At 43.5% G+C, this 13,948-nt stretch overlaps 2 protein-coding genes across 3 annotated transcripts in view; one reads left to right on the top strand and one right to left on the bottom strand.

The window, feature by feature from the left end:
- Positions 1-9,584, bottom strand: part of gtf2e1 (general transcription factor IIE, polypeptide 1, alpha) — a 43,854-nt gene extending 34,270 nt beyond the window's left edge. Inside the window, 2 exon segments of the mRNA NM_001173567.1 lie at positions 8,398-9,045; positions 9,510-9,584. Of these exon segments, the coding sequence (NP_001167038.1) occupies positions 8,398-8,845 (448 nt within the window). The 5' untranslated portion in view covers positions 8,846-9,045; positions 9,510-9,584.
- A 58-nt stretch (positions 9,585-9,642) lies between these two features.
- On the top strand, positions 9,643-13,690 carry rabl3 (RAB, member of RAS oncogene family-like 3). Of its 2 annotated transcripts, none has more exons than XM_014164013.3 (8): positions 9,643-9,859; positions 10,206-10,291; positions 10,505-10,634; positions 10,730-10,844; positions 11,001-11,151; positions 11,403-11,474; positions 12,825-12,863; positions 12,984-13,690. In XM_014164013.3, exons 1-8 carry the CDS (start codon positions 9,814-9,816, stop codon positions 13,038-13,040), a joined length of 696 nt encoding a protein of 231 aa, XP_014019488.1. In that variant the 5' UTR covers positions 9,643-9,813; the 3' UTR covers positions 13,041-13,690. The 2 variants fall into 2 exon arrangements, with proteins under 2 accessions (XP_014019488.1, XP_014019487.1); XM_014164012.3 differs by having other exon boundaries at positions 10,206-10,297.
- Positions 13,691-13,948: the final 258 nt, after the last annotated feature.

Raw genomic sequence — 13,948 nt, 5'->3', positions numbered from 1 at the left:
CCTGGACAACACCCTGTCGTTCTCCACTAACATCAAGGCAGTGACCCGATCCTGTAGGTTCATGCTCCACAACATTCGCAGAGTACGACCCTGCCTCACACAGGAAGCGGCGCAGGTCCTAATCCAGGCACTTGTCATCTCCCGTCTGGATTACTGCAACTCGCTGTTGGCTGGGCTCCCTGCCTGTGCCATTAAACCCCTACAACTCATCCAGAACGCCGCAGCCCGTCTGGTGTTCAACCTTCCCAAGTTCTCTCACGTCACCCCGCTCCTCCGCTCTCTCCACTGGCTTCCAGTTGAAGCTCGCATCCGCTACAAGACCATGGTGATTGCCTACGGAGCTGTGAAGGGAACGGCACCTCCATACCTTCAGGCTCTGATCAGGCCCTACACCCAAACAAGGGCACTGCGTTCATCCACCACTGGCCTGCTGGCCCCCCTACCTCTGAGGAAGCACAGTTCCCGCTCAGCCCAGTCAAAACTGTTCGCTGCTCTGGCACCCCAATGGTGGAACAAGCTCCCTCACGACGCCAGGACAGCGGAGTCAATCACCACCTTCCGGAGACACCTGAAACCCCACCTCTTTAAGGAATACCTAGGATAAAGTAATCCTTCTAACCCCCCCCCCCCTTAAAATATTTAGATGCACTATTGTAAAGTGGTTGTTCCACTGGATATCATAAGGTGAATGCACCATTTTGTAAGTCGCTCTGGATAAGAGCGTCTGCTAAATGACTTAAATGTAAATGTAAATGTAAAAGGGTCCTGATCACAATGTAATACATGTGATTACACTAACAAGCATTTTAGTTAACTCTAACAACTCAGTGTAATATCATGTAACTGGTAGTAATTGAAGTATGTAATTACAGAGGTATAACAATTAATGCTTGTTACCATGCTGGTTACCAATGGGCATGTTTCCACTAAATTCACCAACTTAGTGTTTCGCTTCTACTCAGCTGCAAACAGTTACAATTGTCACAAAAGGTTGTGATCCCTCGTGGATGTGCTGGGTGTCTATGCTAAATAGGCTCTAATTACTTACCCATGAATGTGCACTGTTCAAACTATATCTCCACTCAGTGATGTTGCTATCAATGGCCCCCAAAATAAAAAGTGTACCATCTGGGTTAACTTGGTTGAGCTGGTAAAAAAAAAAGATCAGTAGGTCAACCTCACTGACTGGGATCGAATATGGGTGGCATACCAGATGTGGAAAAATACACTATATCAAAGCATAGTACATGTAATGTTTGCCTAGTACAATGTAATAACTAGTTGTTACACAGGATTTAGCTAATTGAAATTAAGTATATCTTGAGGGGTACTTACTTGTAATTAAATGTGGGCTTATATAGTACGTTAGCCATCATGACAACCTGGTCCTCATTTTAAAGCTTCTGGAAGTTTCATTTCACAATAAGGTACAGAAATGAAGTGAAACTTCCAGAAGCTTTAAAAGGAGGGCCAGGTTGTCAGGATGGGTAATGTACTATATAAAGCACACTTTAATTACAAGTAAGTACCCCTCAAGTTACACATCATTTTAACTAGCTAAATCCTGTGTAACACCTAGCGATTAAATGTACTACGCATTGAAACTGTTTTTCCCTCCTCTGGGGATGACCAAGTTAACCCAGATGGTACACTTTATTTTGGTTGCAAGTGCTTGCAACAACGTTGAGTGGAGATATATTTCCAACAGTGCATATTCATGGGTAAGTAATTAGAGCCTATTGAACAAAATCTCTCGAACACCGAGCGCATCCACGAGGTGTCACAACCTTTGTGACAGTTATTACTGAATTGGATGCAGCTGAGAAGAAACAAAACACTAAGTTTGTATAACCGTTTCATACATGGAAAAACAGACAGTCAAATCTTATCAAAAGGAAATTATGTTTTGAAGTGTTTGTACTACAGCTGAGAGATATAAAAGCCTGGTCATGGCTCACATCAACACCATTATCCCAGAAACCCACTCCAATTTGCATACCGCCCCAACAGATCCACAGATGATGCTCTCTCTATTGCACTCACCACTGCCCTTTCCCACCTGGACAAAAGGAACACCTACGTGAGAATGCTGTTCATTGACTACAGCTCAGCGTTCAACACCATAGTGCCCTCAAAGCTCATCACTAAGCTAAGGACCCTGGGACTAAACACCTCCCACTGCAACTGAATCCTGGACTTCCTGACGGGCCGCCCCCAGGTGGTAAGGGTAGGTAATAACACATCCGCCATGCTGAGCAACACGGGGGCCCCTCAGGGGTGTGTGCTCAGTCCCCTCCTGTACTCCTTGTTCACTCATGACTGCACGGCCAGGCACGTCTCCAACACCATCATTAAGTTTGCTGATGACGCAACAGTGGTAGGCCTGATCACCGACAACGACGAGACAGCCTATAGGGAGGAGGTCAGAGACCTGACCGTGTGGTGCAAGGACAACAACCTCTCCCTCAACGTGATCAAGACAAAGGAGATGATTGTGGACTACAGGAAAAGGAGGACCGAGCACACCCCCGTTCTCATCGACGGGCAGGTTGAGAGCTTCAAGTTCCTTTGTGTCCACATCACCAACAAACTATCATGGTCCAAACATACCAAGACAGTCGTGAAGAGGGCACAACAAAAACCTTTTCCCCCTCAGGAGACTGAAAAGATTTGGCATGGGTCCTCAGATCCTCAAAAGGTTTTACAGCTGTACCATCGAGAGCATCCTGACTGGTTGCATCACTGCCTGGTACGGCAACTGCTCGGCCTCCGACCGCAAGGCACTACAGAGAATAGTGCATACGGCCCATTACATCACTGGGGCCAAGCTTCCTGCCATCCAGTACCTCTATATCAGGCATCAGAGAAAAGGCTGTAAAATTGCCAAAGACTCCAGCCACCCTGGTCATAAACTGTTCTCTCTGCTACCGCACGGCAAGCAGTACCAGAGCGCCAAGTCTAGGTCCAAAAGGATTCTTAACAGCTTCTACCCCAAGCCATAAAACTCCAAAACTGCTTATCAAATGGCTACCGGTACAATTTGCATTGTCGTCGTCCCCCCCCCCCCCCCACACACATTTTGACACTGCTGTTACTCTCTATCTATGCATAGTCACTTTACCTCTACCTACATTGACTAACCTGTTCCCCAGCACATTCACTCTGTACCGGTATCCCCTGTATAGCCTCGCTACTATTATTTTGTTGTTGTATTTTCTACATTGTAGAATAGTGAAGACATCAAAACTATGAAATAACACTTATGAATCATGAAGTAACCAAAAAAAAAAAAAAAGTGTTAAACAAATCAAAATGTATTTTGCATTTTTCAAAGTAGCCACCCTTTGCCTTGATGACAGCTTTGCACACTCTTGGCATTCTCTCAACCAGCTTCATGAGGAATGCTTTTCCAACAGTCTTGTAAAAATTCACAGATATGGTGAGCACTTGTTGGCTGCTTTTCCTTCACTCTGCGGTCCAAAGTATCCCAAACTATCTCCATTGCGTTGAGGTCAGGTGATTGTGGAGGCCAGGTCATCTGACACAACACTCCATCACTCCCCTTCTTGGTCAAATGGCCCTTACATAGCCTGGAGGTGTGTTGGCTCATTGTCCTGTTGAAAAACAAAATTATCGTCCCACTAAGATGGGATGGCATATCGCTGCAGAATGCGGTGGTAACCATGCTGGTTAAGTGTGCCTTGAATTCTAAATAAATCACAGACAGTGTCACCAGCAAAGCACCCCCACACCACCTCCTCCATGCTTCACGGTGGGAACCACACATGCAGAGATCATCGATTCACCTACTCTGTATCTCACAACGACGCGGCGGTTGGAACCAAAAATCTCAAATTTGGACTCATCAGACCAAAGGACAGATTTCTACCTGTCTAATGTCCATTGCACGTATTTCTTGGCCTAAGCAAGTCTTCTTCTTATTGGTGTCCTTTAGTTGTGGTTTCTTTGCAGCAATTCGACCACAAAGGCCTGATTCACACAGTCCCCTCTGAACAGTTGCTGTTGAGATGTGTCTGTTACTTGAACTCTGAAGCATTTATTTGGGCTGCAATTTCTGGGGCTGGTAACTCTAACTTATTCTCTGGGTCTTCCTTTCCTGTGGCAGTCCTCATGAGAACCAGTTTCATCATAGCGTTTGGTGGTTTTTACGACTGCACTTGAAGAAACGTTCAAAGTTCCTGAAATTTTCCAGATTGACTTGACCATGTCTTAAAGTAATGATGGACTGTTGTTTCTTTTTGCTTATTTGAGCTGTTCTTGCCATAATATGGACTTGGTCTTTAACAAAATAGGGCTATCGTCTGTATACCACCCCTATATTGTCCCAACACAACTGATTGGCTGAAATAAATTCCAGAAATTAACTTTTAACAAGGCACACCTGTTCATTGAAATGCATTTAAGGTGAGTACCTCATTAAGCTAGTAGAGAGAATGCCAAGAGTGTGGCAAAGCTGTCATCAAGGCAAAGGGTGGCTACTTTGAAGAATCTCAAATATATTTTGATTTGTTTAACACTTTTTTGGTTACTACATGTTATATCACAGTTTTGATGTCTTCACTATTATTCTACAATGTAGAAAATAGTACAAATAAAGAAAAGCCCTGGTACTTTTGACTGGTACTGTGTGTAATATACACTGCTCAAAAAAATAAAGGGAACACTAAAATAACACATCCTAGATCTGAATGAATGAAATAATCTTATTAAATACTATTTTCTTTACATAGTTGAATGTGCTGACAACAAAATCACACAAAAATAATCAATGGAAATCCAATTTATCAACCCATGGAGGTCTGGATTTGGAGTTACACTCAAAATTAAAGTGGAAAACCACACTACAGGCTGATCCAACTTTGATGTAATGTCCTTAAAACAAGTCAAAATGAGGCTCAGTAGTGTGTGTGGCCTCCACGTGCCTGTATGACCTCCCTACAACGCCTGGGCATGCTCCTGATGAGGTGGCGGATGGTCTCCTGAGGGATCTCCTCCCAGACCTGGACTAAAGCATCCGCCAACTCCTGGACAGTCTGTGGTGCAACATGGCGTTGGTGGATGGAGCGAGACATGATGTCCCAGATGTGCTCAATTGGATTCAGGTCTGGGGAACGGGCGGGCCAGTCCATAGCATCAATGCCTTCCTCTTGCAGGAACTGCTGACACACTCCAGCCACATGAGGTCTAGCATTGTCTTGCATTAGGAGGAACCCAGGGCCAACCGCACCACAAGGGGTCTGAGGATCTCATCTCGGTACCTAATGGCAGTCAGGCTACCTCTGGCGAGCACATGGAGGGCTGTGCGGCCCCCCAAAGAAATGCCACCCCACACCATGACTGACCCACCGCCAAACCGGTCATGCTGGAGGATGTTGCAGGCAGCAGAACGTTCTCCACGGCGTCTCCAGACTCTGTCACGTGCTTAGTGTGAACCTGCTTTCATCTGTGAAGAGCACAGGGCGCCAGTGGCGAATTTGCCAATCTTGGTGTTCTCTGGCAAATGCCAAACGTCCTGCACGGTGTTGGGCTGTAAGCACAACCCCCACCTGTGGACGTCGGGCCCTCATACCACCCTCATGGAGTCTGTTTCTGACCGTTTGAGCAGACACATGCACATTTGTGGCCTGCTGGTGGTCATTTTGCAGGGCTCTGGCAGTGCTCCTCCTGCTCAGCTCACATTGATGTTCCATCCTGGATGAGCTGCACTACCTGAGCCACTTGTGTGGGTTATAGACTCCGTCTCATGCTACCACTAGAGTGAAAGCACCGCCAGCATTCAAAAGTGACCAAAACATCAGCCAGGAAGCATAGGAACTGAGAAGTGGTCTGTGGTCACCACCTGCAGAACCACTCCTTTATTGGGGGTGCCTTGCTAATTGCCTATAATTTCCACCTGTTGTCTATTCCATTTGCACAACAGCATGTGAAATTTATTGTCAATCAGTGTTGCTTCCTAAGTGGACAGTTTGATTTCACGGAAGTGTGATTGACTTGGAGTTACATTGTGTTGTTTAAGTGTTCCCTTTATTTTTTTGAGCAGTGTATATATATTTTAAGAAACAACGTTCTTCTGTGGGAATTTCAGTACTTCAGCATAACGTTTTCTAGGGATGCATGATAATATCGGTGAACATATCGGAATCGGCCGATCTTAGCTAAAAATGCCAACATCGGTATCGGCCCGATGTCTAGTTTAACGCCGATGTTAAAAACCGATGTCAAAGCAGACGTGCATACCTACATAACGTAGGTACATGAAGTAATGACGCCAGGTACAAGTTTGTGCTACACGTGCAACACAGCATCCCTAAACTACCCCACAATGTCTGCTGTGTGGATCGAGCAGTCGATAAGTCGAGCAGTCATTTGAAATTTCAGCGAGACAACACAACAGAGAAATCCATTAAAGCCAAGATAAAGGAATTCAATGCCCTTGACAATGAACTGTTCTCTGTCGTGGGTGATGTTGGCTTTCGGGCCCTCATACCACCCTCATGGAGTCTGTTTCTGACCATTTGAGCAGACACATGCACATTTGTGGCCTGCTGCTGTTGCCCTACCGGAGTTACACAGTAATAGCATCACTGCTAATATCTTCATGACATAAATTCGATGGAACGCCGATTGGGTCTTTGCGTGTCAAAAAAGATAGTCGCACTGTCAAAGCTGTACAAAAAGCCTGCAAACAAGCAAACACAGACAACGAACAATGTGTTTCCAATACCGCGTTGGTAATAAAGCATAATTTGTTCGACTGCAACTTCTGGGCTAGCTAGCTTTAGCTTGGTACCTAGCTAACAGAAATACAACCAGCCTGAAAACATTGACTAGTAGAAACTGCAGTCATTTTCATTATTCTTAGCAATAATTTAGGAGTCCTTGTGAGTAAGTATTAGCTAGGTTGCCAATTGTTGTTCGCCTATTAAAATTGAACTTCAGGTCATGAAAATAAATAACTAGCCAGCTACTTAACCCCGTTGCCCAAAGCTAACGTTAAAAGCAGCCAGCTACCTTCATCATGCTTGTGAGGCTCGACAGAACTGGGTTATGTTTTGTGAAGCTAGCCACAATAAGGATTAGACACAATAGTGGAATTCACGGTTTGCCTTCAAAATAAAAGTCTGTCATTGACAGTGATGCAAATGAATACAAACAGTAGAATTATGCCATACTTTTATTTTGAAGGCCAACTTCAAAGTCCACTATTGTAGCTAGCTTCACATAGCTGGTCCGACCACCATTAATGAAATAAGAACTGTCTTATAAATTAGGGTTAGTTTAGATGGATGACACCTAGCTATATGGTTAGCTAGCCAACTATAGCTCCTGAAACAGATTGTCATTTTGCTATGTTTTTGGGAAGAACATTGTTTGCATCAATGAGCTAGCTAGCTTTTTTTTATGACCAGCAATGTAGGTGTGCGAGACAACTTCACCAGCATCACAGCATACGTATCGATGAATCGTTGTGACATATGAAATACAAGTGATATGTAGTTATTACACATTAATTACACAAAAAAAATGTATGAACGCGTTAAATTATTATGTGACGTGCAGTCATATTCAGATCCTGATTGGTCAACAAGCTTATTTGACACGTCAAATAGTGTTATTGTAGAATAGTGTTATTTGACGTGTATCTTTTTTGACACACAAAGACCCAAACGGCTTTCCATAGAAATCCAGGTTGAGAATGAAATGACTGAAGAAATGAACAACAAAACAGCAAGTAAGTGAAATAAATAGGTTTTGATTATGTTTTACTGGTAATGGGGACATACGTAAATGCCAACAAAATATGTTTGGGGTCAGTGTGGTGTGTGTGTGTGCGTGTGTGTAACCTTTATTTAACTAGGCAAGTCAGTTAAGAACAAATTCTGATTTACAATGACGGCCTACCCTGGCCAAACCCGGACGATGCTGGGCCAATTGTGCGCCGCCCAATGGGACTCCCAATCACGGCCAGATGTGATAAGAGTCTGGATTCGAACAAGAGACTGTAGTGACTTAGACCGCTGCGTCCATGTCTGTGTTAACTATTTAACTGTACTAGAATGCTTAAAAGGCCACAAAAATTGTAAATATCGATTATCTGTATCGTTTTTTGGGGGGGACAAGAAAAACATCGGATATCGGCCAAAAATGTAATATCGGTGCATCATTAACGTTTTGTGCAGGTTTATATATTATGCCTAGCTCATGCGGCCCCTTGATGATGTGAAGCCTGAGGCAATTGCCTCTTCTGCCTAATGGGAAGTCCGCCAGTGCCTCTCTGCCCGTCTCATGCTGCTGCAAAACTCTCCCTCTCACTTCCTCCTCTCCTCCCTCAACCCTATTATCCCACCTACTCCCCCCCACCCTCTCTCTCCTCACCGGTCATGGGGTCAAACAGCTGATTGGCCTCCAGGTCAGTGAAGGTGCTGAAGCAGCAGGGGCAGCGGAATGACGCCCGGTTGGTGGAGTCCCTTTCATCCGTCTCGATGCGCCGCCGCATGTGATCCAGCTTGTACTTGACCACATTGACCAGCAGGCGGTAGTTGATGAAGTAGTAGTTGTGACGCGTGGTCTTGCCGTCGGGAGCCGTCTCCACCCGCATGCGGCACTTGACGAACTTGTCGCCCTTGAGCGTATTGAGCACCGAGCGCAGCTGCTTTCGGTCAAACTTGAGCAGCTCCAGCATGTCCTCCTCGCGGACGCAGGGGTTGCGGATAAGGACGTCCAAAGCCAGGGCATGCTCTACCCCGTAGAAGCCCCGCACTACCTGCTTGGCCAGGCGCTTCAGCGAAGCAGGGACCTCTGTTAATAATTCTGGCTCTGACATCTTCTATATGGCTGTCCTATGGGGTAGCAGACTGGTAGAGAGAGTGGCTTACGGAACAAGTAAAGGCTACAATAGATAGCCTGAAAAGTGTCTGTGGGTGGTTGGACAGGAGGGTGGGTAAACTTCAGGCAGAAAAGAGAGGATCTTGAGAGGGAACAACCCCAGCAAGGGGTCAAGGGGGTCCTTCTCTGTGGTGGGATCTGCAACAAAGGAACACTGTTTATACATTCTGGTATTGAAACTTAGACATCACCATCCATCAGTAGGATTATTATATAACTAAGGAACTCTTTGTTAAAAACATGAACATGTGTTCATCCAACGTGGACGGGGTTGCAATGTGATTAGATAGCTTGTAAGTCATAACAGTTACAGTCAAACATATCCAAATGAGAGATGAACCGGCTGTAATGCAGAACTTATATGTTTAGCCAAAATATTATTTAGCAAACGATACTTTTTGTTGTTCGCTAATACTCGCGAATGGAAACGGAATGAATAGAAATGAAACTGGCTAGCTAGCAACTATGCTAACAGTAGCTAGCTCAGTTTACGGCTAGCTACATCACCGGTTAGCGCAACACAATTGATCTCTATGAGAATAAACGAGCTAGCTAGCTTTAACTACAACACATGTATGAAATACAGAAAATCCGACACTCACTCAATTGCATGTGTTCTCTTGTAATAACTTGAAAGCGTGTGGATGAGCTGCTTCGTACTTTTCTCTATATTTTTTCGCCATGGAAATCTGGAAAAAGAATTCTCTATTCCGATTGGCTGTACGTAATGCTATACTTTAACAGCCAATCAACGCAACACTTTTTTGATTGACGTTCACAATTTCTAATGTTGTTGTTATAAAAGTGGATCAGTTTGAAACGGAACCGTTCTCCTAAACCAATCAGAGAACAAGTGTTATTTTTTGGGGATGGAACTTTACTATTTACTTCCAGGACAAAAATTAAATGGCGTCTCTTGACAGAGTGAAGGTGCTAGTTTTGGGTGATTCAGGTTGGTATCCTATTAATTTATGTCTCACTAATCGTATTGTCTTTTGTAAATTTTGTGTCTTTCGACATGGTTTGGTCAAATATAATGCTTATCTAAAACATGAATGTCCCCCTTGTTCCTATCCGTGGTAACTAGCTAGTTAAGCTAGACATATAGCTAATGTTTGCTAACTACCTATAGTTGTTATTTAGAAAAGCATCTGAAAGTCTAATCTTATTTTCTATTCTCTGCTGATGGCTTCCCTTGATGCATTTACAAATATACCAAGACATGAGAAGTGAACTTAGCTATGTGCTTGAAAAAGACTGTATTTGTCTCACTAACTAAAATGATTTTGTCATGGCAGGTGTTGGAAAGTCCTCACTCGTTCATCTGCTGTGTCAGAACCAAGTGTTGGGAAATCCATCATGGACTGTAGGCTGCTCCGTGGATGTACGGGTAGGAAATGACTGCGGTAGAATTTGCCGACTGGCTAAAACCGGCACTTTTACTGAAATGTTGATTAATGTGCACAGTCCCCTGTAGAAAAATAAACTCAACTCAGTTACCTTAGTCGACTCATTTGATTTTTATCCCCCTGAAGATTACTTTACTTGGAGGTTTACCAGTCATATTCTAAGGTTATTCTAAGAGTTGGTTTTACAGGTCCACGACTACAAGGAGGGCACTCCAGAGGAGAAGACCTACTACATTGAATTATGGGATGTTGGAGGATCTGTGGGCAGTACCAGCAGTCTGAAAAGCACCAGAGCAGTTTTCTACAACTCTGTCAATGGTAAAGACGCAGCACTGACTGGCTCTATCAGTCACCACATGAGGAAAATGATAACCTGTATAGATCTGTAATGACAGATAATTGTATCCTTACAGGTATTGTATTAGTTCACGACCTGACGAACAAGAAATCCTCCCAGAATCTGTATCGCTGGTCACTAGAAGCCTTGAACAAAGACTCCTCCCCAACGGGGGTAATCGTCTCAAATGGGCAAGTATCTACTACTGCTGGAATCAAATAGCTTACCTCAATTTAATACATTTTAAAGCTTGTTAAATAGAAGTTGCTATCCTGTATAGGCACTTGGAGAAAGTGTATGTACTTCTTGAAAGTCTTATCTTGAATGTCTTGCCTGAATACTTCCAGTGATTATGACAGAGAACAGTTTGCTGATAGCTCTGTGCCTCTGCTCCTGATCGGCACCAAGTTTGACCAGATCCCAGAGAACAAGAGGAATGATGTTCTCACCAGGACAGCTTTCCTGTCTGAAGACTTCAACGCGGAGGAGATCAACCTGGTAGGTGAAGCCTCACCTCAACTATCCTTCTAGGCCTATATGGATTCTGAGATACCAATCACGCGGTCAAAGAAAACCTTATTTTCTGCAGCAATGTACTTTTGCTAACAATGAAAGCCTAATGTGTGGGCACACATCATTAGTATTGTAACAGCTATTGAATAGGCTACAGGTAGTGGAAGTAATTTTTTTACCTTTTTGCATTGAGGCTTGGGGTTTAGGTCATGTTTTGTCCTTGACTCTCATGACAGGATTGCACCAACCAAAGATACTTTGCGGCAGGCACGTCCAACGCTGTGAAGTTGAGCAGATTCTTTGACAAGGTGAAATGTTCAGAAGCGGATGCTTCTTCTTACATATTTTAACCCCCTTAATACAGTGCCTTCAGAAAGTATTCAGATCCCTTGACTTTTTCCACATTTTGTTACGTTACATCCTTAATCTAAAATGGATTAAATAAATACAACTCCTTAGCAATCTACACACAATACCCTGTAATGACAAAGCGTAAACAGGTTTTTAGACATTTTTGCAAATCTATTACAAATAAAAAACAGATACCTTATTTACGTAAGTATTCAGAGCCTTTGCTATGACACTCAAAATTGAACTCCGGTGCATCCTGTTTCCATTGATCATCCTTGAGATGTTTCTACAACTTGGAGTCCACCTGTGGTAAATTCAATTGATTCAACATGATTTGGAAAAGCACACACCTGTCTAAATAAGGTCCCACAGTTGACGGTGCATGTCAGAGCAAAAACCAGAAGGACAATCAGGCCTTTATGGTAGAGTGGCCTAATGGAAGCCACTCCTCAGTAAAAGGCACATGACAGCCTGCTGTCATGTGCCTAAAGGACTTGCAGACCATGAGAAACAAGATTCTCTGGTCTGATGAAACCAAGATTGAATGCCAAGTGTCATGTCTGGAGGAAACCTGGCACCATCTCTACAGTCAAGCATGGTGATGGCAGCATCATGCTGTGGGGATGTTTTTCAGATGCAGGGACCGGGAGACTAGTCAGGATCGAGGCAAAGATGAATGGAGCAAAGTACAGCGATCCTTGATTAAAAACCTGCTCCAGAGCACTCAGGACTGGGGCAAAGTTTCACCTTCCAACAGGACAACAAACCTAAGCACACTGTCAAGACAACGCATGAGTCTCTGAATGTCCTTGAGTGGCCCAGCCAGAGCCCGGACTTAAACCTGATCGAACATCTCTGGAGAGACCTGGAAGTAGTTGTGCAGCGACGCTCCCCATCCAGCCTGACAGAGCATTAGAGGATCTGCAAAGAAAAATGGGACAAACTCCCCAAATACAGGTGTGCCAAGCTTGCTACCAACAGTGCTTCAACAAAGTACTGAGTAAATGGTATGAATAGTTATGTAAATGTGATATTACTGTTTTTATTATATTTTTTTTTAATAAATTTGCAAAAAATTCTGAACCTGTTTTTTGTTTTGTCATTATGGGATATTCTGTGTAGATTGAGGGGGGGAAAACAATTGAATCAATTTTAGAATTAGGCTGTAACCTAACAATGTGGAAAGTCAAGGGGTCTGAATACTTTCCGACGGCACTGGATACTGTTCTTTCTATACATAGGTGTTCATTATTCAAGAGTGCATGAGCATGTATAAAAAAAAACGTAATACTTGTCTTTTATTTTAGGTCGTAGAGAAGAGATACTTCACCAGAGACCCTAGTCAAGTAAGTGTTTGTCTATGTAGCCATAATGAACATGAAACACTGCTCTGGTCTTTCCAATTTTGAAACCATTACTTTATCAGCTTTAGACTTGAAACATAAAACCATCTCTCCTCTCTCCAGATGACAGGTTTCACAGAGAGGAAACGCTTCAACTTCAAAAGCGTTCACTACGACTGAGATGGAGGTGGACAGTGCTGGGGCCTCTGGTTTCAACCTGCTTCAGTACAGTCCCTCACTCAACAAGTGTACTTTGTCTCTCTCTTACACTTTTTTTCTTCTCTCTGTTAAAGGCCCAGTGCAGTCAAATGTGATTTTTCTGTGTTTTATATATTTTTTTCACACTGAGGTTGGAATAATATTGTGATAATTTCCTTTTAGTGTAAGAGCTGTTTGAAAACACTGAGTGAAATCTCAGCTTGTTGTGGTGGGATGTTTTGGCCTGGTGACATACATTTAGTTAATAGACCAATAAGAAAGTTCCATACCTCTCTGCCAATAATAGCTAGTTTTCCACTCCCCACTCAGACCACTCCCAGACAGTCCTAGCACAATTCTTGATTGAGAAATAGCTTCTTAACCTCGAACAGTACCTTTTTCTAGTAGGATAGACCCATATCCATTAGGCTAGAGGACAGTATTCCTCACTTTGCCCTGTCCTGTGTGTATAGTACAGGAGAAGGAAAAGTGTGGAATGCTGTTCTCTGGCCTAATGGATATGACTCTATCCTACTAGAAAAGGTACCGTTCCAGAGGTTGCCAACTTTAAACAATCACATTTGTTACCCAGAAATAATTTTGAGATATAAACTGCTGCATTGGACCTATAATACTGTGGTCAAACCCACTTGGCACATATCGTAAGAGTAGGGGTGTTAACCCCATTGTCCTGGCTAATTTCTCAACCTGGCCCCACTTCCATCATGGCCACCTAATCGTCCCCCTCATTCCTCATTGGCATATACAGTGAGCTCAAAGTATTGGGACAGTGACACTTTTGTTGTTGTTTTGGCTCTGTACTTTGGATGTGAAAAGGATACAATGACTGAGGTTAAAGTCCAGACTGTCAGTTTTAATTTGAGGGTATT

Source organism: Salmo salar, chromosome 21, assembly GCF_965601325.2.
Source record: "Salmo salar chromosome 21, fSalSal1, whole genome shotgun sequence".
NCBI lineage: Eukaryota > Metazoa > Chordata > Actinopteri > Salmoniformes > Salmonidae > Salmo > Salmo salar.
The sequence above is the reverse complement of the archived record's forward strand: the minus strand, read 5'-3'. Positions and strand labels throughout refer to the sequence as shown.